The sequence below is a fragment of the Somniosus microcephalus genome, chromosome 16 (assembly GCF_052327205.1).
Source record: "Somniosus microcephalus isolate GS21.2 chromosome 16, FLI_Smic_1.0, whole genome shotgun sequence".
In the NCBI taxonomy this organism is placed as follows: Eukaryota; Metazoa; Chordata; class Chondrichthyes; order Squaliformes; family Somniosidae; genus Somniosus; species Somniosus microcephalus.
This window is the reverse complement of record NC_141002.1, coordinates 70,573,829-70,600,777: the sequence shown is the minus strand read 5'-3', so window position 1 is coordinate 70,600,777 and position 26,949 is coordinate 70,573,829. Positions and strand designations below refer to the sequence as shown.

The 26,949-nt window shown below is 43.3% G+C and overlaps 1 protein-coding gene across 1 annotated transcript in view; it reads right to left on the bottom strand.

The window, feature by feature from the left end:
- Positions 1 to 26,949, bottom strand: part of cped1 (cadherin-like and PC-esterase domain containing 1) — a 289,359-nt gene that overhangs the window by 202,108 nt on the left and 60,302 nt on the right. The window contains exons 3-6 of the mRNA XM_086009209.1: positions 23,391 to 23,494; positions 16,085 to 16,169; positions 6,678 to 6,834; positions 1,818 to 1,995 (exon numbers count right to left, since the gene is read on the bottom strand). Of these exons, the coding sequence (XP_085865335.1) occupies positions 1,818 to 1,995; positions 6,678 to 6,834; positions 16,085 to 16,169; positions 23,391 to 23,494 (524 nt within the window). The remainder of the gene's footprint in view (positions 1 to 1,817; positions 1,996 to 6,677; positions 6,835 to 16,084; positions 16,170 to 23,390; positions 23,495 to 26,949) is intronic.

The window sequence follows — 26,949 nt, the reverse complement described above, 5'->3', positions numbered from 1 at the left end:
TTAATTTTTTAACAGAATTCTCCATTTCTATTGCTTTTACTAATTATCTCCACTATTTAATTTGAGTTTATAACCCAGGCTGATACTCCAGTGCAGTACAGAGGGGGTGCTGCACTGTTGGAGGTGCCACCTTTCATATGAAGCGTTAAACTGAGGCCCCATCTACCCTCTCAGATGAATGTGAAAGATCCTATACTATTCAAATATGAACAGGGAATTCTTCTAGTGTCCTGCCCCATATTTATTCCACAACCAACACCACCAACAAAAGATTATCTGGTCATTATCTCATTGCTGTTTGTGGGACGTTGCTGTGTGAAAATTGGCTGCTGTGCTTTTCTACATTACAACAGTGGCTACACTTCACAAGTACTTCATTGGCTGCGAAGCGCTTTGGGACACTCTGAGGTCATGAAAGCTGCTATATAAATGCAAGTTCTTTCTTTACTTAATCTAGATACAGGAAACTTTGTACTATCCGGCACCGATGGGACCGAGCTGTTGCCGTCCCATCAAAACTGCCGGACAAACCAGCGCGAATGTTGAAACATACGGAGATTTTGAGCTCCGTATCTGGCAACGAACCCTGTTGCTTAGCAACAGCTTCTAAACAGTCGGCCATACCTTGCAAGCATCTCTGTAGCTTAGCAACAACTTCAGTGAGACCTTGCAGAGCCTGACTGGTGAAAAAAAAGCAACAAAAAGAAAAAAAACCCTAACGAAACGGCTCCTGATTTTTGCCGGTGGCTCGAGCATTCCGGACAGTTAACCTCCGGATAAACCAAAGTTTCCTGTAAGTAACTTACTTGGCACTTATAGGGGTAATTGGAATAAATGGGATGGAGAGAAACTCTATTATGGATTAGCCCAGCTTGTCCAATTTATTCTGTGGTTGTCATTAGTAATTTCACTATCCACAGCACTAGTAATTTACACATGTGAAAGAACATCTTTTTATTCATTAATAATTCCTTCTATTGTATGAGAATTGATTAAATCAATCATAAGTGAATTAAGTAGATATTAGGAACTTAAACCTGCATTGTGTAGATTGGAACACAAGTGTTTTCGCTGACATTCTAACAAACTATCCACAATCTGTCCTTCTGTGTAAAGTTTGCTCAACAATCTTCTATCCAGTAACAACTTGTGATTTATTAGCATGTTTGACATGATAGCACAAGCAACTATAAGGTTACTGCAGTGCAGACTGGCACTAGCACAACTACCGAGTGATTGAACTGCTTTCATCACAGACAGTACATCTTTGTAGTGGGTATTACTGTCACATGCAAGTTTTACTTCACAGCTCAAACTAATCAAAACAGCAGTGAATCAAATAAAAGGGTAAGAAAGTAATGCTGAAATATTGGATTTTGAATGTTTCTAGCAAAATTTCACCTGTTAGCTTTAAGTTCCCTTCATGTAACTAGATGAAACAAAACAAAGTTGTACAATCAGGAATAGCCAATGGGCAACACATTTTATATTTAGGTGAATATTTTTCCTTAAAGGGTCACCATGCAAAGTTCTGGGAGACAATTTGGAAAACATAAACATCACAGAGTACACCTCGTGCAGAGATCACTGCATCACCCAATCATGCCTGTGCATAAATTTAAAGAAAAATAATTATATAAACCACAGCAATAGCAAAAAATGCATTGTAATAATTTACACTGCATCAAACATTGGAGAATTTGCCACCTCAATCAAAGTACATTGTTTGGAGCATGTTATTCTATGAGTTTAGCTTGGCTGAAATATCTGTAATATAGCCACAATTCCATGTGCAGTCAAACTATAAACATTTATACCTTGGTAACAAAGAACTTCTTATTGGGTTCACTTTGGACGAGTCCCGTTGAATGAATGAATGCTCGTAGTGGAGACAGTGATGTCACTAAAACATATACTTTGAGAATTGCAGAAAGGCCTTCTATTGGAACAGTCCGTAGCTTTTCTGAGAGGGTGTTTTCTGGAAATGCATTGTATCTAGAAAAGAACAAAACATATTAAAATGGATCTAGCATAAAGCATTTTAAAAAGTTGAAACTGGAAATGGACATCAACATCAATCGGTACTGAAAATAATTCATCTTCACCTATCAAGAGAGAGAGTTTTTCCAGAAAAGAAGCTGTGGAGAAAATTGGATGCCCAGCAGAAATTATTTTTGCAGGCAATATTATTTTGGTAAGTTTTACACTTAAGATAAGACTTGCAACATTGGGAATTAGAATATTTTGGCATGCAGTGTCAGCCATCAAGCATAGCCAGATCAGATAAAGCACAGTAGCATTCAGAATAAAGCTTCCTCTACTCGGCTGCAAAAATGTATCTTAACACCAATCTTATTGCACCAGAGTGACGTCTTCCAATTTTCACACCAATTAAAGTTAATGGCCCATATTTTAAAAGAATCTAGGGATGAGATAGCAGAGGCATTACTACACATATTTAATAATTCATTAGAACTGGTGCAGTGCCAGAGGACTGGCGGATAACGTTATTATACCTATATTTAAGAAGGGAGACAGAACATGTCCAGGAAACTATAGACCAGTCAGTAGTAGGAAAAATAATGGAATCCTTACTAAAGGAGAAAGTAGAAAAACATCTAGAAGCCAAAAATATAACAATGAATAGTCAACATGGATTTCAAAAGGGAAAGTCTTGCTTGACCAACCTCATTTGAAGAGAGTAAACAAGGGTAATGTAGTAGATGTAATATTTCTAGATTTTTTTTTTTTTATTCGTTTATGGGATCAGGGCATAGCTGGCAATGCCAGCATTTATTGCCCATCCCTAGTTGCCCTCGAGAAGGTGGTGGTGAGCCACCTTCTTTAACCGCTGTAGTCCATGTGGTGATGGTACTCCCACAGTGCTGTTAGGTAGGGAGTTCCAGGATTTTGACCCAGCGACGATGAAGGATCGGCGATATACTTCTAAGTCAGGATGGTGTGTGACTTGGAGGGGAATTTGGAGGTGGTGGTGTTCCCATGCGCCTGTTGCCCTTATCCTTCTAGGTGGAAGAGGTTCCGGGTTTGGGAGGTGCTGCCGAAGAAGCCTTGGTGAGTTGCTGCAGTGCATCTTGTAGATGGTACACACTGCAGCCACGGTATACCGGTGGTGGAGGGAGTGAATGTTTAAGGTGGTGGATGGGGTGCCAAACAAGCAGGCTGCTTTGTCCTGGATGGTGTCGAGCTTCTTGAGTGTTGTTGGAGTTGCACTCATCCAGGCAAGTGGAGAGTATTCCATCACACTCCTTACTTGTGCCTTGTAGATGGTGGAAAGGCTTTGTGGAGTCAGGAGGTGAGACACTCGCCGCAGAATACCTAGCCTCTGACCTGCTCTTGTTGCCACAGTATTTATGTGGCTGGTCCGGTTAAGTTTTTGGTTAATGGTGACCCCCAGGATGTTGACAGTGGGGGATTCGGCGATGGCAATGCCATTGAATGTCAAGGGGAGGTGGTTAGACGCTCGCTTGTTGGAGAAAGTCATTGCCTGGCACTTCTGTGGCGCGAATGCTACCTGCCACTTATCAGCCCAAGCCTGAACATCTTCCAGGTCTTGTTGCATGTGGGCATGGACTACTTCATTATCTGTGGAGTTGCGAATGGCACTGAACACTGTGCAGTCATCAGTGAACATCCCCATTTCTGACCTTATGTTGGAGGGAAGGTCATTGATGAAGCAGCTGAAGATGGTTGGGCCTAGGACACTGCCCTGTGAAACTCCTGCAGCGATGTTCTGGGGCTGAGATGATTGACCTTCAACCACCACGACGATCTTCCTTTGTGCTAGGTATGACTCCAGCCAGTGGAGAGTTTTCCCCCCGATTCCCATTGACTTCAGATTTACTAGGGTTCCTTGATGCCAGACTCGGTCAAATGCTGCCTTGATGTCAAGGGCAGTCACTCTCACCTCACCTCTGGAATTCATTTCCTTTGTCAATGTTTGGACCAAGGCTGTAATGAGGTTTCCAAAAGGCCTTCGATAAGGTACCACATAATAGACTAATGAATAAGGTCAGAGCATGCGGAGTCAGGGACAAGTAGCAGAATGGATAGCTAGCTGGCTGCAAGACAGAAAGCAGAGAATAGGGTAAAGGGTAGCCATTCAGAGTGGCAGAAGGTCGGCAGTGGGGTCCCACAAGGATCAGTGCTGGAACCAATCTTGTTCACAATTTATATTAATGATTTAGACTTTGGAATCAAAAACACAATTTCTAAATTTGCAGACGACACCAAATGGGGACAAAAGTCAACACTGAGGAGGACTGCAACAACTTACAGGAGGACATTAATAAACTTGCAAAATGGGCATATAATTGGCAAATGAATTTCAACATAGGTAAGTGTGAGGTATTACATTTTGGTAAGAAAAATAAGGATGTCACATATTACTTGGAAAATAATATCTAAATGGGGTAGAGGAGCAAATGGATCTGGGAGTACAAATACACAAATCACTAAAAGTTGCGATGCAGGTCACTAAAGCCATAACAAAAGCAAGCCAAGCACTAGGGTATATTTCTAGGGGGATAGAATTGAAAAGTAGGGAAGTTATGCTAGACTTGTATCAAACCTTGGTTAGACCACACTTGGAGAACTATGTACAGTTCTGGTCATCATATTATAAAAAGGACATAGAGGGACTGGAGAGGGTACAAAAAAGATTTACAAGGATGATACTAGAACTGCGAGGTTATACCTATCAAGAAAGGATGAATAGGCTGGATCTCTTTAATCTTGAAAAAAGGCTGAGGGGTGACCTAATAGAGGCCTTTAAAATTATGAAAGGTTTTGATAGAGTAGATACAGAGAGAGTGTCTCCACTTGTGGGGAAGAGCAAAACTAGAGGCCATCAATATAAGATAGTCATCAAGAAATCAAATAGGGAATTCAGAAGAAACTTCTTTACCCAGAGAGTGGTGAGAATGTGGAAATCGCTGCCACAGGGAGTGGTTGAGGCGAATAGTATAGATGCATTTAAGGTGAGGCTAGCTAAGCATATGAGGGAGAATAGCAAGTTATGCTGATAGAGTTAGATGAGGAAGGATGGGAGGCTCGAGTGGTGCATGGACTGGTTGGGCCAAGTGGGCAGTTTCTGTGCTATATATTCTATGTAATTCTTTGTATTTTGCGATAAAAATAATGGTGTGGCTAACAGCTTTCACCGTTATTAAAGTGTAAATCGGACAGCAACTTCTGGCGGCTGCACATGTGCAGTTAAATGCAGAAATCAGGAAGTTGCTGTCCGAGTTGCCTGCTCCTTCAGAAGCTGTGCTATACCGGTATCTCGCCGAGAGGCTTGGCATTGAAACACATGGAACAGTGTGAAGTTGCTGCACTTGTGTGATAGATACACACGAAACTCATCAGATAAAGTTAGGGCTTGTCCATTCCAGAGTAGGTAAATTTTTAACGCAGTGATAAGTCTTAATTACCGCCAAACAACCTCTTTGGCACTGAAAATTAACTTTTACAAACGTGGAGTCTCATTCCTTCAGATTAAAAAAAATGTATATTTCTGACTTTTACTTTTTGTTTCTTTTATCTCTCTCTCTAAATCCCATCTTTATTTTCCTCTCTTTATTTTGCTTTCTGTATATGATTTGACATTGAATTAAATATTCTATCTTACACTTCCTGGTTCAGACTATGTGCCTCAGTCAGAATTCTTCAATCTGATTGGTTAAGGAGATACACAGTTGCTTGCCCTATTCACACAGGTCCCAGATCCCCTGTAGAGGGCGCTGCACCAAAATGGCTTTCTAATCACAACAAGTTCCAGTGCAAAACCCCATAGAAAGTCTGTGGGCAAATGTGAGTGTAATGAATGGCTGGCGCTGTTCGCTCGCTGCTGACTGCAAAATCCGGGCTATTGTGTATTTGGCCTGCAGTACTTGATGTTCTTGATGTTCTTGGGGTTGACACATGAGCCCTGATTTTAACCTGGAGTGGGCTTCAGGTGGAGGATGAGGCAAAATCCCCCCACCCCACTGCCCCCCCCAACCTAGTCAGCATGTGGCCTACGCGATTTTAACTCCCAGGTCTCATCTGCATGCTTCTAGTCAGCTGCCCACCCAAAATGGAAGGGAAACAGCAGCTGTGAGGCGGGGCGGGGCTGGAGGTTCAGGTGGCAGGAAGGGACAAGACGATACTAAACTTGTACATTTCTGTAGCAATTTGGTGTGTTTGTGTAGCTTTTTCAGGGAAGCCATCTCTTATCCCTCCAATATGGTGATTAACATTTGCAATTCGTCAATCTGATTGCAAGACTCGGTATCATGGAGATGGAGGGCCTCTCTTTATTGGGATAAGTTGGTGACAATTTCTTGCATTTCTTCCTTCTCTCTCTCCTGGGATTAATTGCCGCTCTACATCAGTTCTGATGAAAGGACATCGACCTGAAACGTCAACTCTGTTTCTCTCTCCACAGATGCTGCCTGACCTGCTGAGTATTTATAGCATTTTCTATTTTTACTTCAAAGTTACTGCTAGCAGAAGACTGAAGCTGGTGGTTGCCTGACCCCTCATTTGACAAATGGGGAACTGTAAAGGAGAGAATATTAACCACTTTTAAAATAAATGCATTTGAAAAAGACTACATCCTCAAAATAGTATTTTAGTAAACTAAAAGATTGTTCATTTTCTTTGTGTGTTTTTCTTACTGTTTCATGCCAATTTCATTGTCTGTATTTTGAAGCTGCATAGAAGGGATGTTTCCATCTGGAGAGATTGAGTTTCCAGCCCTTATCTTGTTGCTGGTAGTTTCCCACTCTACATAGTGGTCGAAGCACAAAGGTGAAACAACCAAGGGTTGAAGAACTGGAAGACAATGCATAAAAAGTACATTACATAGTGTTCCTTTGGGATCATTTCATCAGGTGCATCAACAGTACTGCAGCTATCCTGATCTAAAAACAGTATTGTTTATATTGAGACAAATCACTTAATCCCCAACACCAATTAAAATTACTAAACTTTTCAGTCACAAGTACATAGCATTCAGCTGCGTAAGTTCATCAGCATAAGAAGTATGGCAAATTTCCAATACAATAAAACATAAATTAGTCAACAAATGAGACGTTTGACTGGATTTGGATTATGGTCTTCTTTGTACTACCAAATATGAAACTTTGAAGGGATGTATTTACTGTCTGCTGACCAGGAGTACTACTTTGCTTTGCAATGCATTCTACGCACTGTAGTCTAAAAAAAATTCAAAGATTGGCTGAATCATAACAAGGTCAGGTCGTCCACAATAAGAATACAAATAGAGTTTACAAAATACTGTGCACTGTATGCGTAACAGAAATACTGCGTGAATTAGGGTGAACTAACATTTAGTAGTGTTACTAATGCTAGTCTTAATAGGTATAACTAATAACTAGGCACAAGCAGAACATTGGCAAGTTTTCTTCCCAAAAATGAAACTCCATTATAGTTTGTGATTGGAAAGTTTCAGTTTACGTATGTTGCAGCTATACATTTCACAAATTTTTATTGCAATTTTCTGACATTTTTTGCATTACATAAGGATGATTTTTTTCGGCTACTGTTTAGAAACCATCAAAAGCATGAGTAAAAATAGTAAAATAATGCACTAAACGTTTAGGGGGAAAATTCGGTTGCTTTGCGCCTCCCGTTAGTGCCCTAAGAGGGCGCTAATGGGGCGCAAAGCAACTAGCGCCCGGGCACGGCGATGTTTGTGCCACTCGTGAAATTGACCAGACATTTTGCGGCAGCAGCTAAACACTTAAGCCACGATCTCCTGCGCCCGCAGATCATGACCGGATATTGAGTGGCGCACCCTGCCTTACCGCCTGCCGCTAGTAACGACAGGTTGAGGGGAGCGTTTTGCAGTCGGGAAGGGACTGGGGGAGTGTTGTTTAAAGGCAACCGCTTCCTGCCTTTTTTTGTCGGCGACATTTTTGCACCACGCATTCTGAGAGAAAGAGAGACTTCTGGAGAGATTCAATGCTGTGTGAAGGAGTTTTGGGTACTGAGCAGCACTTTGCAGGTTCATTTTAATTTGACCTTCCTTGCATCGATTTAGAAGAGACTATGGGGGCTGTACTCTGAGCTCTTTCCCTGGGCCTCTCCATTGTTCTTTCCAGCAGATTTGATGTACAGGTCTCCCCAGGCCGAGATTCAAGGCTGCAATGAGCAGGGTGTGGATGGAGAGCAAGATCGACCCTCCCCTTTAAGAACTGGCCGGCGCCAGTGTGTCTGTGTTCCATTGCTAACTGACATCACATGAGCTGAGGTAGCGCCTCGCTCATCGGCGTTAGCGCTTTAAGAGAGGTGTGTAGCGCCTGATTTAGCGCTCCAATTACCTCCAGGGGCGATAGAAGCCAAGTTTGCAGTCGAAGGCGATGATTAGCGCCAGGCGCTAAACTTTGCGCCCGGCCGATAATTGCGCCCCAAACGGGGCGATACCAAATTTCTCCCCCTTACTCTAAATACTGAACTCCAATTTAAGAAGAGTTCGTGACTAGAATATATTTTCTAGCAGAATTAAAAAATACAAAGTGAATTTAAAATACTTTATAAAAAAGTTATGTACAAAATAAAGTGATATTATTTTTACTTTATGCTCCTGGTGATGAGCCTTGCCTAGCAGGAGCACAAAGACACAAGATTACCCTTAAATGTCACTAACAACCATTATTTCAAAAGGGCATATATTTCTACCCCCAATCTCTTTATTTTCTATTCATTTTTATCAAGTTGTAATGAGATTATACACTTAGTTAAGTCATGGTACATTTTAGTTCTTAATGTCAGATTGTTGGCACATGATAGTACTAGATAATGAATCAGACTCTGTGGTAGCCAGAGATTTCTACACCAAAGCCTGCAATGGAAATGTTACAGCCAGCTGTTTTCATCCAAGCGATTTATACAATCAGAAACACCAAAAGTGATCAATGCTGCAGGCAGGCCCTAAAGTATGAGACTTGGGGCAGACCTGGGCATGGGAAAAACCACACCTGCATGTGCAAACTAGGCTGGAGTACACCTAAAGATGAACTTAAAAAAAAAAAAAGCAGACAACACAGGCAACAGTTGAAGCTCCAGAAATAAAAATCATTATGTGGCCTTTAAATGTTTTCCTTTTGGTTTAATTGTTATTCTGCTATTCTATTTTTGTAAGCTTTTTCTATTGCTCTGTTTACCTAGTAATAAAAGTGAATTATTAACTCGTTTTAAAAAAATACACAAATTGACCTTTTAACAGACCACCAAATGATATCCAAGTATTTTTACACTTCAAAGCTGGATTACAGCTTTACAGTGATGCCTGCAGACATTATCACAAGTCTTAACCTAATTCTGAAGTCATGGTAAGCCTGACTGCATTCTGCTGCCATCTCTTTTATAGTTGTAAAGAACTAACATATATACTTACCACACAGATATCCCAGGAGTAAAGGCCACATAACTCATGAATGATAAAGTTGTGAGTGAGTTATGAAGATCTTTTTCATGAATGGGATAAAATGATACTCCACTGTTGCACACTGAATACTCTATCTATACTATAAAGTTGCAGACTGAATACTCTATTTATACTACAAGGTGCATACTGAATACTCTATTTGTACTACAGGTATAAGTTAAACAACACAAGCTTTCTCTGTTCCGAGCTGGTCAGCGGGTTTCAAGATCCCAGAAATTCGGGTTGGAGGCTACCCGCAGGTGCAAGCCTCCGACCTGCACTTACCTAGCGCGCCGGCCGTTGTGCTATGGGCCCGCGTGGGATTCCGATCCTGGGCCTGCTCCAACTGCTGGCGCACAGTGCTTGCGTATCCCAGGGGCGCAGTTAGTTCGAAGCGTCCCCTGGGATCACGTGGGCCATGGAGAGCCAATGGTAGCAGGGAATCTGTATTCATAGATTTGACAGGAAGAGCTGTCAAATCTATGAATACAATTCAGCCCCAAAACATCACTAAAATTTCAAATAAATTAAAAATGTGATTTTTTTTAATGTAACTATAAATTACATAAAATAACTATTTTAAACAATAATTTAAATTTTTGAAAAAATTAATTACAGTTTCTAACGGGGCTAAAAATAAACTTACCTTTCTTTAAAGTATTTAAAAATAATAAACCTGTGGAAAAAATGTTTTAATTTAACTTAATTCACCACATACCTTGTTAAAAGCAGGCCTTGCGACTGCTTTTTACAAGCGTAGCTCCTGGAGACTTACCCTCCCGGAGAAACCTGCAAAAAAAACAGAAGTGCCAGGCGTACGCGCTGCCTCTCCGGCGCACGCGTTCGACCTGTGAACCCCTTCCTTTAAGGGAACGGAAGTTCCGGTTTCCCGCGCATGTGCAGTGCATGCACGAAACCGGCACTTTCGTTGGGCCTAAGCGCGAGTACCCAGCGCGTACTCACCCGTGGGGACCCGAAGTTCTGCATTTATGGTGAAACATATTTGACCAGTTAGAGCCTCACATTTCAAGAGAGTTTTTCTTAACTGGGTATAGAGCCACTGAGATGGTTCAGCTCCACGATTAAGTAATGCATGTATAAATAACTTGGCTATGAACTGAATGTCAGTTCCGCATTTTGTTTCAAAACTCCAAACACATAACACCTGCTTCAAAAGTAATTTCAGGATCATGCCTAAAGGCTCTGTATTAGGATCACAGGAAATACTGCCATTTACAGCAGAGAAGAACAGAGCTGATATTCAGAGGGCATTAGACAAATTATCAAGTGCGCCTCAGTCATGAAGCATAACGTTTATAGCAGGTCCCAACAAAATAATGGTCATAGGCAAATCAAGGGATATGGGGATCGTGCAAAAAAGTAGAGTTGAGGTCGAAGATCAGCCATGATCTTATTGAATGGTGGGGCAGGCTCGAGGGGCCGTATGACCTACTCCTGCGCCTAATCCTTATGTTTTTTTAAAAATTCGCTAATGGGATGTGGGCATTGCTGGCAAGGCCAGCATTTATTGCCCATCCCTAGTTGCCCTTGAGAAGGTGGTGGTGAGCCGCCTTCTTGAACCACTGCAGTCTGTGTGGTGATGGTACTCCCACAGTGCTGTTAGGGAGGGAGTTCCAGGATTTTGACCCAGCGACGATGAAGGATCGGCGCTATATTTCTAAGTCAGGATGGTGTGTGACTTGGAGGGGAACTTGGAGGCGTTGGTGTTACCATGCACCTGCTGCCCTTGTCCTTCTAGGTGGAAGAGGTTGCGGGTTTGGGAGGTGCTGCCGAAGAAGCCTTGGCGAGTTACTGCAGTGCATCTTGTAGATGGTACACACTGCAGCCACGGTACGCCGGTGGTGGAGGGAGTGAATGTTTAAGGTGGTGGATGGGGTGCCAATCAAGCGGGCTGCTTTGTCCTGTATGGTGTCGACCTTCTTGAGTGCTGTTGGAGCTGTACTCATCCAGGCAAGTGGAGAGTGTTCCATCACACTCCTTACTTGTGCCTTGTAGATGGTAGAAAGGTTTTGGGAAGTCAGGAGGTGAGACACTTGCTGCAAAATACCCAGCCTCTGACCTGCTTTTGTTGCCACAGTATTTGTGGCTGGTCCAGTTAAGTTCCTGGTCAATGGTGACCCCCAGGATGCTGATGGTGGGGGATTTGGCGATGGTAATACCATTGAATGTCAAGGGGCGGTGATTAGACTCTCGCTTGTTGGAGATAGTCATTGCCTGGCACTTCTGTGGCGCGAATGTTACCTGCCACTTATCAGCCCAAACCTGAACGTCATCCAGGTCTTGTTGCATGCCGGCATGGACTGCTTCATTATCTGAGGAGTTGTGAATGGCGCTGAACACTGCGAAATCATCAGCGAACATCCCCATTTCTGACCTTATGTTGAAGAGAAGGTCATTGATGAAGCAGCTGAAGATGGTTGGGCCTAGGACACTGCCCTGAGGAGCTCCTGCAGCGATATCCTGGGGCTGTGATGATTGACCTTCAATCACCACAACCAATTGTTCTTACCGCAATTGAGCCTGATCCTGCATTATGTGACAGTGACATGTGTATTTTCCAACAGGAGACATTGGAGAATGATCAAGAGCAAGAGTGCATCATGATTTTTTTTCCAAAGCAGTATGGAGTATAATTGTCAATGCCTTATTGGTGACCCAGCTGAAATTGGCTAATTCAGCACAGACTAAGAATTGTACCTGGGACTTTACTGGTCTGTATGGATCAATACCACATTGGGCAATGCCTTACCTATGGATCAAGAGAGCTAAGAGGTATTGGCCCCGATATGTACATGGAGGCAGGGAGGGAGTGGGGGTGGGGGGGATGTGGCAATCCTGCCAAATTTAACGGCAGGACCTCACTTGTATTTTTTTTCTCCGTTTCCCAGCCGGCAGCCAACCAGATTGAGAGGCTGGCCAGCTGTTGGGCAATAAGGCCAGCGCTAGAAGGCCACAGCCGGGGACCAGAGAGTAGGGAGGGAGAGATTGTGGGAGTGGAGGGGGGGGGGGGGGGTTAGATCACTGGTTGGCCTAGAGCTTGGGGGGGGGGGGGGGGCGGGAGGAGGTCAGCGGATCAAAGGGTGGTTGGCGGATTAAAGGGGGGTTGACAGATCATGGGAAGGTCAGCAGATTGCCGGGGTCGATGTATCGCGGGGTTCGGCGGATCGCGGTTGGCGGTGGGGGGGGGGGGGGCGGGGGCGATCGCAAATAGTTGGTTAGGGGGCTGGGAGGAAGCACACCTGCTCCTCCTGGCCCACAAGCAGTGCTGGAAAAGCACTGGATCTGGCAGTTCTCGCCTCCCTTCAGCTGCCGGGTTTCCCAAACCCTGGGAAACCCGGCCCGCAGCCATTAAATCTAAATGGCTGCTAAAGTCTGAAGCAGGCAGCCTCATATTTAAATTATTGACCTGCCTCTCAAGAGCAGGTTACTAACCCGCCCCCCAACCTACCCCAGTTAAACTGGAAGTTGTTGCGTTCACGGAAGGTTGGGGTCATGTTTCAGATTTTTAAGAATTTAACTCCCCACCGTCCCACTTCCACCCATCCTGTGGGGTTAAAATTCCCCACTTTCCCATTATTATTGTTCATATATAGCCTTGTGAAGATTCGCCAATACTGAGTTTGAGAATTCTATTTAAGCATTAGGATTAGACTGTAGATAAGAAATATTAAAATAGTTGAGGAGATCATACCAGACAGAATAAGGAACATTAAAATAGATCAGGCTGCTAATCCAGATGACATCCACCCAAGGGTGAGTAAAGAGGTGGGGTGTGTGTTTTGCAATTAAATTCACATAGTATGCTTTTTGACATACTCTTACTTTCATGTACACTTCAGAGTGAGTCAACAGGGTTTTAAATAAGTGATATCAAATGCAAATTAAAGTTAACATGCATAATGCTTAAGATGAAAGAGTCAGAATGGATCTTATGCTCAATGCCCAACCCGCCATGCACCAGACCCATTTTCCTGGCTTGGGATCATTATGTATGCAGGGTGGGCTCCTTGCGGGATCCAGCCAGCAAGCGGGACTTTGCCACTACAACAGTGGATAATTCTTCCGGTGCTGGAGCAGGAACTCTGCTTAAAAGGGGAAGAACAGCGCCAAAGATCAACATCCAATTTTCTTACTGAAGGACTCGGCCAAAATCAAGGCCTTCAACAGGGGAAAGTACAAATACAAAGAAAGACTTGAAAAAGTGAGGCTTTTATCATTGGAACAACACAGATTATGCGGGATATGATTGAATTGTTTAAAATAATAAAAGAATGGGAAAGGTAGATAGAAGCTGCCTGTTTCCAGTAGGTGAGTGGTCTACAACAAAAGGCCATAGATACAAAATTTAATGTAAGAGATTTAGAACAGAGGACAGGAGAAACTTTGTTACACAAGAGTTGTGAGGCTGTGGAATTCACTTCCAGGGTTAATGGCTGAGACAGAAACTCAACATTCAAGGTGGATGAAGGAAAAGGGGATATAGGCCATGGGAATAGGTGGGTAAATGTGAATTAGACTATTTGCTGGTGTGGAGGGTAAATGTCGACACGGACTGGTTGGGTCCAATGGCCTATTTCGGTCTTGCAATTTCTATATATTTCTATGAAAGGTGCAGGAGATTGTAATAAGAAATAGAGTAGCAGGAGGTCTCTATTAGGCCCTCTCCCTCTGTCCAGGGAAAGGGGCAGACAAGGGGGAAATGGGCCAGGAATCTGGCATTTATATGTGTTGGGTGGGGAAGGGGCAGCCAGTGACAGTCCCAGCAAGGATAAGGGGAGGGAAATTAAGGCTAGGATGGAGAGGCAGTGGTAGGCCTCACTGTTTGATTTTTCCTCCTGTTTCCACTACTATCCCACTCGATTTGGGGTGTGAAGGTGGAGGAAAATTCAGCCCTGAATCACTTGTAATTGCATCTTTTCCCCCTTTTTAACTATTTTACTCATTTCATTTGCTTTTCTTCCACTTGCTTGATTTATTTCAGTGAAAAGCCATCAATGAAAGAACTTTTTGCCTATTAATGATCTCAAGCACAGACAGGCTATATATGGTCACCTACATTCCCCTAACAATGCAGCTCAACCATAATTCGAACTGATCTCCCTAGTCAATAGGTGTTAAATTTCCATTCCTACACACACTATTCCTATTCTCGGAGTAAGATTGCCCAGTCAATGTTAATAGCCAATGATTAATATTCACAATGGTTTATATTGTGGACTCTTATCCACTTGTAACAATACTCAAACTGTACAAACTAATTTGACTTACTTCAACTGTCTGGTAAGGATGTAAAGATGGAAAAAGTTCCTATTATTATTTTTAAACTTGCTATAGTTTGGTAGATTGTTGAAGCAATAAAAATCATGTGTGATGATATGCAGAAGGTGAATGTGGATTTGGACTGTAAATATTTATTCTGGGCAAATTTTGGGAGTTTACATCTAAAATTATTTCATTGATAAGAAAGAGGAGCCAAATATATGAATAGAAAATGTTCCTTATTTATTGTACAACTAATTCTAGGTCCTGAATATAGGAGCTGAATTAAGAAAAGATCATATCTCTGACAACAAGTTACAAGTTACATAAAAATAGCTGCATTTGATGTAACTGTTATTTTTAAATTGCTTCACAGTTCCTCAATACATTTCAAAAGTCGATAAAACAACCTCCCAGAAGTCTTAAAATAATTCTTTGAGGGAAGTGGGTCATGAATGTTACATCGTACAAGGTTTAGTGCCTTCAAAAATAATTACAATAGTCCCAATTGTCTGCCCTCACAACATCCACATTCACAATTATCCAAGAACTAGACTAACAGGAGTCTGTGCTTATTGAATTACAACTCTCAATACTCGGTTGCAACTCTGGGTCAGAGGTCTTAAGTGAATTTCGACTAAATTTCTGTGTGCACTTCAGGTCAGGTCTGGTTGGGGATTTGGAATGGTTCAGGTCAAGTCTTTCGCTGTATTATATAAAATCCACTCAGAATAAAGCATGGTGCACAGAATCATTTGGGTCAGGCCAGTTTGCTTCTTTTGTTGAGATTCTATTAACAGCTGTGTTGCCACATTAGGTCTGGTCAGGAATGCAGGTTGTATCTTTTATTGGCATGATGAAGCTACAACTCAATTATTTGCCAAATGTGATTATCCACTATAAGGATACCCTCCAGTATGACAAATAATTGAGGTTCCACTGTATTTTTAAATAGAGAATAACAGATAAACAGAATTATTACAGTATAAACTCACAAGGTGTTCAGATCATATTATAAACTACAAAGTAAAGCTCCAGCAGCGTGTACACATTGTCAGAACTTCCACAAAGGAGTATCATTACCCTTGCAGGGGTATACAGATCTTGACAACCAGGACTCTCCATGCAGTTGATGTGTGATGACAACCTAGCTGAAGGGTTAATGGCTATGACAAACTCTCTGCAGACTTAGCGTGTAATAATGCGCAGTTGATTATTAAAAATAGCACGTTGTACTTTTATAGAGGACATGCTTGATCAAATAGAGCTAAGCTTTAACACAGTTTGTATACTGATTTCAATCAAGACAGTACAGCTAAACAAAAAAAGGTAAAATGAAAAGGCCATCACTACCTGGCAATCTTTGGGCGATCTTCATAATCCGACAAAAGCCATCTTTTCTGCAAAGTGCATGTTCCAATCCTGGTATTCTATTTACCTGAAAGTAAACGCATGAACTAAGAAATAGCATCAACTATCATCAGTTCAAGAAGTTATTAAATAAATGGTGAAGTCCGAAAAATACTTTTAATCTTTCCAACAATATAACCGATATCATTTAATCCATAATAAAAACAGCAAGTGCTGAAGATACTCAGCAGGTCAGGCAGCATCTGTGAAGAGAGAAACAGAGTTAACATTTCAGGTCGATGAGCTTTTGTCAGAACTGGAAAAAAAGCAGGAACTGGAACAGATTTTTAAGCAAGTGTGGGAGCTGGGAAAGGGGGGAGGGGATGAAAGAACAAAATAGATACATAGAAGATAGAAGCAGGAGTAGGCTATTCGGCCCGTCGAGCCTGTTCCGCCATTTAATGAGATCATGGCTGATCAACCAAATTCAGTACCCTGTCCCTGCCTTCTCCCCATATACCTTGATCCCTTTAGCCTTAAGAAATATATCTAACTCTTTCTTGAATATATTTAATGAATTGGCCTCAACTGCCTTCTGTGGTAGAGAATTCCACAGGTTCACCACTCTCTAGGTGAAGAAATTCCTCCTCATCTAAATGGCTTATCCCTTATCCCTAGACTGTGACCCCCCTGCCATTGGGAACATCCTTCCTGCATCTAGTCTGTCTAGTCCTGTTAGAATTTTATAAGTTTCAATGAGATCCCCTTTCATTCTTCTAAACTCTAGCGAATATAAGCCTAATCGACCCAATCTCTCCTCATACGTCATTCCTGCCATCCTAGGTATCAGTCTGGTGAATCTTCGCTGCACTCTCTCCATGGCAAGAACATCCTTCCTCAGAAAAGGTGACCAAAACTGCACACAATACTCAAGGTGTGGTCTCACCAAGGCCCTGTACAACTGCAGCAAAACATCCTTGCTCCTGTACTTGAATCCTCTCGCTATGAAGGCCAACATACCATTTGCCTTCTTAGCCGCCTGCTGCACCTGCATGCTTACCTTCAGTGACTGGTGCATGAGGACACCCAGGTCTCGTTGCACTTCCCCTTTTCCCAATCTATTGCCATTCAGATAATAATCTGTCTTCCTGTTTTTGCCACCGAAGTGAATAACCTCGCATTTATCCACATTATAATGCATTTGTCATGCGTCTGCCCAATCACCCAACCTGTCCAAATCATACTGGAGTTTCTCTGCATCCTCCTCACAGCACACACGCCCACCCGGCTTTGTGTTGTCTGCAAACTTGGAGATATTACATCTAGTTCCCTCGTCTAGATCATTTATATATATTGTGATGAATAGCTGGGGTCCTAGCACCGATCCCTGCAGTACCCCATGAGTCACTGCCTGCCACTCGGAAAAGGACCCGTTTATTCCACCTCTTTGCTTCCTGTCTGCCAACCAGTTCTCTATTCAAGACAGTTCCTTACCCCCAATCCCGTGTGCTTTAATTTTGCACGCTAATCTCTTATGCGGGACCTTACCAAAAGCCTTCTGAAAGTCCATACACCACATCCACTGGTTCTCCCTTATCTATTCTACCACTTACATCCTCAAAAAATTCCAGTAGATTAGGCAAGCATGATTTACCTTTTGTAAATCCATGTTAACTTTGTCCGATCCTGTCACTGTTTTCCAAGTGCTCTGCTAATACATCTTTTATAATGGACTCTAGCATTTTCCCCACTACCGATGTTTTCTCTCTACCACCTTTATTGAATAGTGGGGTTACATTAGCTATCCTCCAATCCATGGGAACTGTTCCAGAGTCTCTAGAATTTTGGAAGAGGACCAGCAATGCATCTACTATTTCTAGGGCTACTTCCTTAAGTACCCTAGGATGTAGATTATCAGGCCCTGGGGATTTATCGGCCTTCAATCCCGTCAATTTCCCTAACACCATTTCCCTACAAATACTGATTTCATTTCATTCCTCCCTCTCATTAGACCCTATGTTCCCCGACATCTCTGGGATGTTGTTTGTGTCCTCCTTTGTGAAGACAGAACCAAAGTATGTATTTAATTGGTCTTCCCTTTCTTTGTTCCCCATTATAAATTCCCCTGATTCTGACTGCAAGGGACCTACGCTTGTCTTCACCAATCTTTTTCTCTTCACATATCTATAGAAGCTTTTCCAGTCAGTTTTTATGTTCCCTGCAAGCTTACTCTCATAATCTATTTTTCCCCTCTTAATTAATCCCTTTGTCCTCCTTTGCCGAATCCTAAACTGCTCCCAATCCTCAGGATTACTGCTTTTTCTGGCCAATTTATATGTCCTCTCCTTGGATCTTATGCTATCCCTAATTTCCCTTGTTAGCCAATGTTGAGTCACCTTTTTTGTTTTAGTTTTATGCCAAACAGGGATGAACAAATTCTGCAGTTCATCCATGTGATCCTTAAATGTTTGCCATTGCCTATCCACCGTCAACCCTTTAAGTAACGTTCCCCAATCCATCCTAGTCAACTCGTGCCTCATACCATCATAGTTTCCTTTATTTAAATTCAGGACCCTAGTCTCCGAGTCAACTACTTCACTCTCCATTTTAATGAAGAATTCTATCATATTTTGATCGCTCCTCCCCAAGGGGCCTCGCACAACAAGATTGCTAATTAATCCTTTCTCATTACATAATACCCAGTCTAAGATGGCCTGATCTCTAGTTGGTTCCTCGGCATATTGGTCCAGGAAACCATCCCGTATACACTCTAGGGATTCCTCCTCCACAGTATTGTTACTAATTTGGTTCGCCCCATCTATATGTAGATTAAAGTCACCCATGATAACTGCTGTGCCCTTATTGCACGCATCTCTAATTTCCCATTTAATGCCATCCCCAACCTCAGCATTACTGTTTGGGGGTCTGTATACAACTCCCACTAAAGTTTTCTGCCCCTTGGTATTTCTCAGCTCTGCCCATACAGATTCCACATCATCAGAGCTAATATCCTTCCTTACTATTTTGTTAATCTCCTCTTTAACCAGCAATGCTACCCCACCTCCTTTTCCTTTTTTCCTGTCCTTCCTGAATATTGAATACCCCTGGATGTTGAATTCTCTGTCTTGGTCACCCTGCAGCCATGTCTCCGTAATCCCAATTATATCCTATCCGTTTACATCTATTTGTGCAGCTAATTCAGCCACCTTATTATGAATCCTCCTCGCATTAAGACACAATGCCTTCAGGCTTGATTTTTTAACACTCTTAGACCTTTTAGAATTATTGTTTACTATGGCCCTGTTTGATTTACACCCTTGATTTCTCTGCCTTCCACTTTTGCTTTTCTCTTTCCGGTCTTTTGTTTCTATCCTTGCTTCCCTTTCCTCTGTCTCCCTGCACAGGTACCCAATCCCCTGCCATTTTAGTTTAAACCCTCCCCAACAGCACTAGCAAACACTCCCCCTAGGACATCGGTTCTGGTCCTGCCCAGGTGCAAACCGTTCAGTTTGTACTGGTCCCACCTCCCCCAGAACCGGTTCCAATGTCCCAGGAATTTGAATCCCTCCCCCTTGCACCATTCCTCTAGCCACATATTAGCTGAAATATCCTTCTATTTCTACTCGGACTAGCATGTGGCACTGGTAGCAATCCTGAGATTACTATCTTTTGAGGTCCTAATTTTTAATTTACCCCCCAACTCCCTATATTCAGCTTTTAGGACCTCATCCCATTTTTTACCTATATCGTTGGTACCTATATGCACCATGGCAACTGGCTGTTCACCCGCCCCCCCCCCCCCGGAATGTGCTGCAGCCGCCCCGAGACCCTTACACGAGGGAGGCAACATACCATCCTGGAGACTCGTTTGCGGCCGCAGAAACGCCTATCTATTCCCCTTACAATAGAATCCCTTATCACTATAGCTCTCCCGCTTTTTTTCCTCCCGTCCTGTGCAGCAGGACCGCCCATAGTGCCAGGAAGTTGGCTGCTGCTGCCTTCCCCCGATAAGCCACCCCCCTCAACAATATCCAAAGTGATATATCTGTTTGAAAGGGGGATGGCCACAGGGGACCCCTGCACTACCTGCCTGCGCCTACTACTCTGCCTGGTGGTCACCCATTCCCTTCCTGCCTGTGCAGCCTTTACCTGTGGTATGACCAACTCCCTAAACGTGTTATCCACGATGTGCTCAGCATCGCGAATGCTCCAGTATGTATCCATTCACAGCTTCAGCGTCGCAATGCAGTCTGTCAGTAGCTGCAGCTGGATACACTTCCCGCACACATGGTCGTCAGGGACACAGGAAGTGTCCCTGATTTCCCACATAGTGCAGGAGGCGCATGCCACAGGGCCAAGCTGTGCTGCCATGACTTACCCTTTAATAAATTCAAATTAAATTAAATCAAATCAATACCACTAATTACACTACAATTAAATGATATACTCAAGGGCCCTTGTTTACCAGCACTACCCGCTACACAACAGAGACCCTAAAAACTATAAGGTCTGCGATAGGATAGAAGGCAGGAGAGGTTAAGAAACATTAACAGATATTAAGCGATATTCAAGGCAAAAGGAGATGGTAATGGGACAGGTTAAGAAACAAAAGATGGCTCTAGATGAAGTGTAAATTGCACTGGCAGAATGAAAGACAGTGGCCATGTGGGAGAGAAGAGAAAAAAAAAAAAGTGTGGAAAAAAATACATATATGATAGGGGCCGAGGTTATGACCTGAAATTGTTGAACTCTATGTTGAGTCCAGAAGGCTGTAAAGTGCCTAATCGAAAGATGAGGTGCTGTTCCTCGAGCTTACATTGAGCTTCCGTGGAACAACGCAAGAGGCCGAGGACGGTGAGGTCTGAGTGGGAATGGAGCGGTGAATTAGTGACAGGCGACCGGAAGCTCGGAGTCCCCCTTACAGACTGAATGGAGGTGTTCCACAAAGCGGTCACCCAATCTACGTTTGGTCTCCCCAATGTAGAGGAGACCGCATCGTGAGCAGCGAATACAGTATACTAAATTGCAAGAAGTACAAGTAAATCACTGTTTCACCTGGAAGGGGTGTTTGGGGCCCTGGACAGTGGGAAGAGGGGGGGGGGGGGGGGGAGATAAAAGGACATGTGTTGCATCTTTTTTTTTCCACACTTTTTTTTTTCTCTCCCACCTGGCAGCTGTCTTTCATTCTGCCAGTGCAATTTACACTTCATCTAGAGCCATAGCAAAAGGTTGATCTAGTTACTTCAGTGACGAGACCAAATCAATCCTTAAAGTCCTCAGCCTTAACTGGCTGAAGAAAAACAACTTTTTGGAGCCAGTTTTAGACAAGTGGATCCTACTTTCAGAATGCACAGTGGTACCAAAAAAAAGAGAAAAAGAGGTAAATTCAATGCTGAAACTTTTCTTAAAGAGAGAAAATAGTGTATCAAATTCAAAATAGGGTATATTTAAAATGAAAGTAACGTTAAAACAATAAAAGTAGAAAACTGAGTGAATGTGAGGAAAGGGAATGATAGAAAAAAATAGCATTTAATTCGTGCTTTATCACATCTCTCAGTCAATATAACCATGAGTTACTTTGCAATGCCATGGCTATTTTTTTGTATAGGCAAAACAGAAAAGGAGTTAAGAAAACAGGGATGGCAGAGGGGATTATTTTATTTTAGTATACAGTGATATATAACATCTGAGTAGCATTATTGTTACTGTAACATTAGGGCATTTTAAAGCATCATGGAGAGTAAGCTGAATTTTTTTTTTTAAACTAGCTGGTCTAGCAAGCACCAATTTCCTTGATGTTACCAGTGGTCTAAAAGTTAAAAGGAGACTGCAGATGACATTGAACTTGGAATCAGTAAGTACCGATCAATGCCAGAATTGAATTAACCACAAACTGATCATCAACAAGCCTGTTGCTGCCTTTACATTTCAGTTTGCAATGGAGCATCTACTAGTACTGATGAATTACTATTTCTATTAATAAGAGAGATGTAAAGCTTTTCCTTGGTGACACAGAAAATACAATTGTCAGGAGACCCTGTAAGCAAAGTCCATCTGTTTTAAAAGAAAGGCGGGAACCGTTAAAATGAGGCCAGTCAGTTACCCACTTTGATCCCGCTACTTTCTCGCCGTGTCCTGATGTTAACCTGCTCTGTTGCGCAGGAAGGCAGCGGGGTGCCTCTTTAAATATGTAGATTGGGTCCGATGATGTCATCAGGACCTGATCTGCAATTTTAGTTGGAGGCCTGAGTGGGGGAGCAGTGATGGCTTCCCTGTTAGGCCAGACCTGCCAGGTAGCGAGTCGTGGGCTAGAAGAGGACCAGGCATGTAATTAATCACCCAGGAGGCAGGAAAGTGCTCCTTTGGGCCTTTTCCCAGGCTGTCTCCCCTTCCCCCCCTCCGATTACGCCCAGAGCCCCCTCCCATGCCACTTAACTGGGAACCAGGCTGCGGCTTCCTGCCGCCGAATTCCTGCTCCTGCTCGCCAGCTAGGGAGTGGATCTGGCCAGGTTCCAGCACGTCAGCGAGAAAATTTATGGTGATGTACCCCGGCCGTTGTGATCCGACTCCCCGAGCTTGCCACCTGCAGCGAGGCTGGCGTGCACCGTACCTGTGGCCCCTTTAAAAGCCAGAGGTTTGATAACAGACATGGTAATCAAAAACATATAGGGATAAATTTTAATCATTGATACTCCTGGTAAATGCCTGAAGCACATATCAGGAATTCGGCCGCACTCCTCCAATGCTTTTCCGGACATTAAAATAAAAATTATTTTATTTCCATGTAAGTGCGTTAACCCCTGCATGAAAAATTACAGACTCAAGTTTTAATTCCACTAGAATATCTAATTGCTTTGTACACAATTACCCCCTCCCGCCACCCCACATACACACACAAACAGGGCACTGTTACGCTGGTAAAATCATTATGATATTATTGTGCCAGAACTGCGGCCATGATACATTGTCACTGACCGTGTAGAGCAACTACCTTAGGTTTAGAACACAACAGATTTAAACGTTATGACTGGGTAGACCTAAACAGTAAGATAGTCAAATGTACTGAATGTAATTTAGAAACAGGTGTATTTCATGGACAAATCAAAGTGCGTCAATCTGCTGCAATGCTAAATGATTTATGAGTGGCATCATTATTTACGCATTTCAAGTTTTGAGGGGATGCCTCAGTCTGTTACCAGCTTGTGAAGTTTTTTTGCAGCTGGTCTTTATCATTGAAACAAAACTTCATGTTCGAACATGTTTTAAATAAAAGATAAGGCACTTTTTAATCTAGACTAAATTTGACTACCTTCTGATGGAGCTGGAGTTGATCAAACTCTTCCTTTTGAAGACACCTGTTACCATCAACCTCATTTGAAGTGAAACAAATCAGCAAGTCCCAATGTTCAGCTCCTAGAAAAGAATTGGAATCACTGTCAACCCTGCAATCAAACATTTCTACTACACTGAAGAAACACATTGGCTCGGTTGTTGCGGTCAGCGCCAGCTGTTCATTACACTTACACTTGCCCACAGACTTTCTATGGGCTTTTGCACTGTGACACCAATACAGCGGAGTGCCCTGTACAGGGGATTGCGGACTTGTGTAAATAGGGCAAGCAATGGTGTCTCTCCTTAACTAATCAGATGGAAGAATTCTTATTGAGACACGTAGGGCTCGATTTTAATAGCGGAGGCGGGTTGAGGGCGGGCCCGCTGCTCGGCAGCTTTCGGACCCGCACCCGGCTGCCACCTCCCAGCACTTGCGATTTTTGTTTCAATGGCCTCGTTACGGCCGACGTGTGGGTCCCTCCAGGCAATTGCTTGGAGGATGTCAGTTTCTCGCGTCTGATGACGCTGTAGGAGTCTACGTACTCCTAGCAAAAAATACTGAACTCGGAGAGGTTCAAACAGAAAAAGTTTAATTGCTGAGACTGCATGTTGAACACAAAATGGCGTCAGAGACTACACCAAGTCCAACTGCCTTTCATCAGTCCACAGCTTCGACTGCTCCTCCCCCGCTCTGGGCTTAACTATGTTGCAGATCGAGTTTCTTAAAGGTGTGATCCTTCTTAAAGGCATGACGCCTGATTTATAGTCTACGGACCGAAAAGCGGATTGTATCCTTTCTGTGATCGGTATGCCACAACGCGTTGTTTGTTTGAACATTTAAAGGGGCCATTTCCCCTTTGATACAAATGTCATTGGGATGGCTTGGTGCTGTATCATCTAGAAAGGGGAGTTGACAGTATCTGTTCTGAGCAAAATTTAATGAATGATATTGCAGGTCATATTATTCCAGAAAGAGATTCATGATTTTTTGATATATGACTTTATTATCTGACTATGAAATGAAAAAGATGCCAGACGTGTTCCAATCATTTGCTTAGTAATATTAATGCTTTTTTCTCTGAAAGGTGCTGGGAGCTGCAGGAATGGCAGTCCCAAAAACTAAGGCTGCAGCCAGGTTCAATGAGGGCTCCCTCCATGCTCTCTCCACGCCACCGCAAGGTCGAGAGCTGGAATGACAGTTTGAAGGTCGAGAGCTGGAGTGACAGTTTGAAGGATGAGAGCTGGAGCGGAACCCGGTTACCAGGACGCCAAGTTGGACAGCCAGGGTAATGTGCAGGCCAGGTGTGTGGAAGAAACATCGAGAAAAACTGAGAGGAAACATCGAGAAAGACAGAGGAAACATCGAGAGAGGGGAAACATCGAGAGAGACCAAGATGGAAACATCGAGAAAGACTGAGGGGGCACTTTATTTATTTAATTAAATTAATTAATTAATTAAATTTATTTAATTATAAGTTGTGAGTTCCTCACGCTGCTCTCCCAGTGCGGCCACCCTGTAACCAGAGATTATTCTAGAAGCCTGGGTAGAAATATCAATGTAATTACTGTAGAAATTACTTTTTTTACATTATTGCTTGTTCATTTTATGTGCTGTCTTTTTATGTCTTTTATTTATTTTATGTCTGCTTTATTTATATTTAATTAAAGTATGCATGCGTGTATATGTCGGTATGTGTTTTTTTGTGATGGCGCCGATGAAGATGGCTGCCGTCCTTGCGAGCTCCGTGCGTACCAGGCAGCTAAGTGTTCTTGCTGCTTGGTGCTCTCAGCTCGTCAAGAAAAAAGCATTTCACTGACTCGATTACACTTCTTGTATTGTTATGTGACCAATAAAATTGAAATTGAAATTGAGGGAGTTAGAGGACATCAGGAGCTCCTCTTCCCTGGAAACGGAAGGAGGAGGCCTCCTCAGCAAACCAAGGCAGCTTGGCTGCAAATTGCTGAGGTGAGCTCGAGATCTGTGTGCAGACGCACATGGGTTTAGTGTCAAAAGGTTTAATGATCTGCCGAGATCACCTAAAGTGTGGCCGCTGTGTTCTGGGAAATGGAAGTTCAAGAGTGAGGGCTCGGGCGATTTCCATGTAGAATGATGGTGGTGACACTGAGCGCAAACCACCGTTTATTGGACAGATGATGCCTGGGGTTTGAGACTGTCGGACTTATATTCATCTCCATGTGCCAGCCACCTGTGTTTGAAGCATTAGCTTACACGAATCTGGCAGGGCTGAGTGCATCCCTTGCCTGACGGCCATCAATGTGGTCGCCTGCTGCTGAATTGGCCACATCTGGCCCCGCAAGGCGACACTCCCCGTCCTCCTACTCATTCTCCTCCTCATCCTCTTCATCTTCCTCCAAGGAGGCTGTGTGCTGAGCCACTAGTTCATCCGACTGCACTAAGCCGTGCTGCTCTTCCTCCGAATCTGACGACCAGGATGAGAGGATGTAAATGGTTCCCATCCCGTTGCTATAGATTTCAGTTGAAGCAAGAAGCTTGCCAGCGCACGCCCAAAGTGACCTGAAATTATCCCAATCAGTTCAAACAGCAGATGTGTGTCAGCTTGACCAGTCACAAGGGTCAGTAGATTTGCAAAATCTTATCCCAAACCTCCAGCAACAAAGTTGCTGCATTTGAATGCCAGCCTTGTTACAGGAGCGCTTTTAAAGTTGTGCACCAATAATGACTACAGGTCACGTCCTCCACCAACTCGTCTCCTGCCGCTGGTTTGTTTCTGACAAGACGGGAAACAGGAGCCAGAGGCACGAAAATGGGAAACCTCGATCAAAATAGGATTATCAAGGCAGTTAACAGGCTATTAACTGCCTTAACTACCTGTCTCACCGGTTGGAGTCGGGTCAGTTTGGGAGCGGCTGACCCAGCACTCACAAAAATCACGTGGGGGCGGGAAGGAGGTGGGTTGGGTGTCTGAAACCATTCTTCTGATTTTTGCTGCCCAGCCACCTCCAGACCCGCCTCCTCAGGGCTATTAAAATTGAGCCTGCAGAGTCTGAACCAGGAAGTGCAAGTTAGAATATTTAATTCAATGGGAAATCATGTACAGAAAGCAAAATAAAGTGAGGGAAAGAAAGATGGGATTAAGAGAGAGAGAAATGAAGGAGACAGAAAGATAAAGTAAAAAACATATTTAAAAAAAAATCTAACAATAACTAAAATCTGAAGGAATGATACGCCGGGGGAGAAATTCGGTTGGTAGCGTCAGTGATTAGTGCCTAAAGAGGCCAAGAAGTGGGGCGTTAGCCAATTTTCGGGCGGGCGCAGTGAACCCAGCGCCTCTTGCCATTTTGTGGCTTTTAGCGCCGGCGCTAAATCTTAGCGGCCGCTCGCGGGCGCAGGCAGATCATGACGTCATTTCAGTGTGCAACGCCTTTTTGGTGCCCCGGACCGGAAATTCAGTGGTGCGCCCCTTCGTTCCGCCTGGCGCCAATAAAGACAGCTTACTGGAACGTTCCCCAGTCGCTTTCGGGCTTAGGGGGGCGCTCTTTAAAGGGGACTGCAC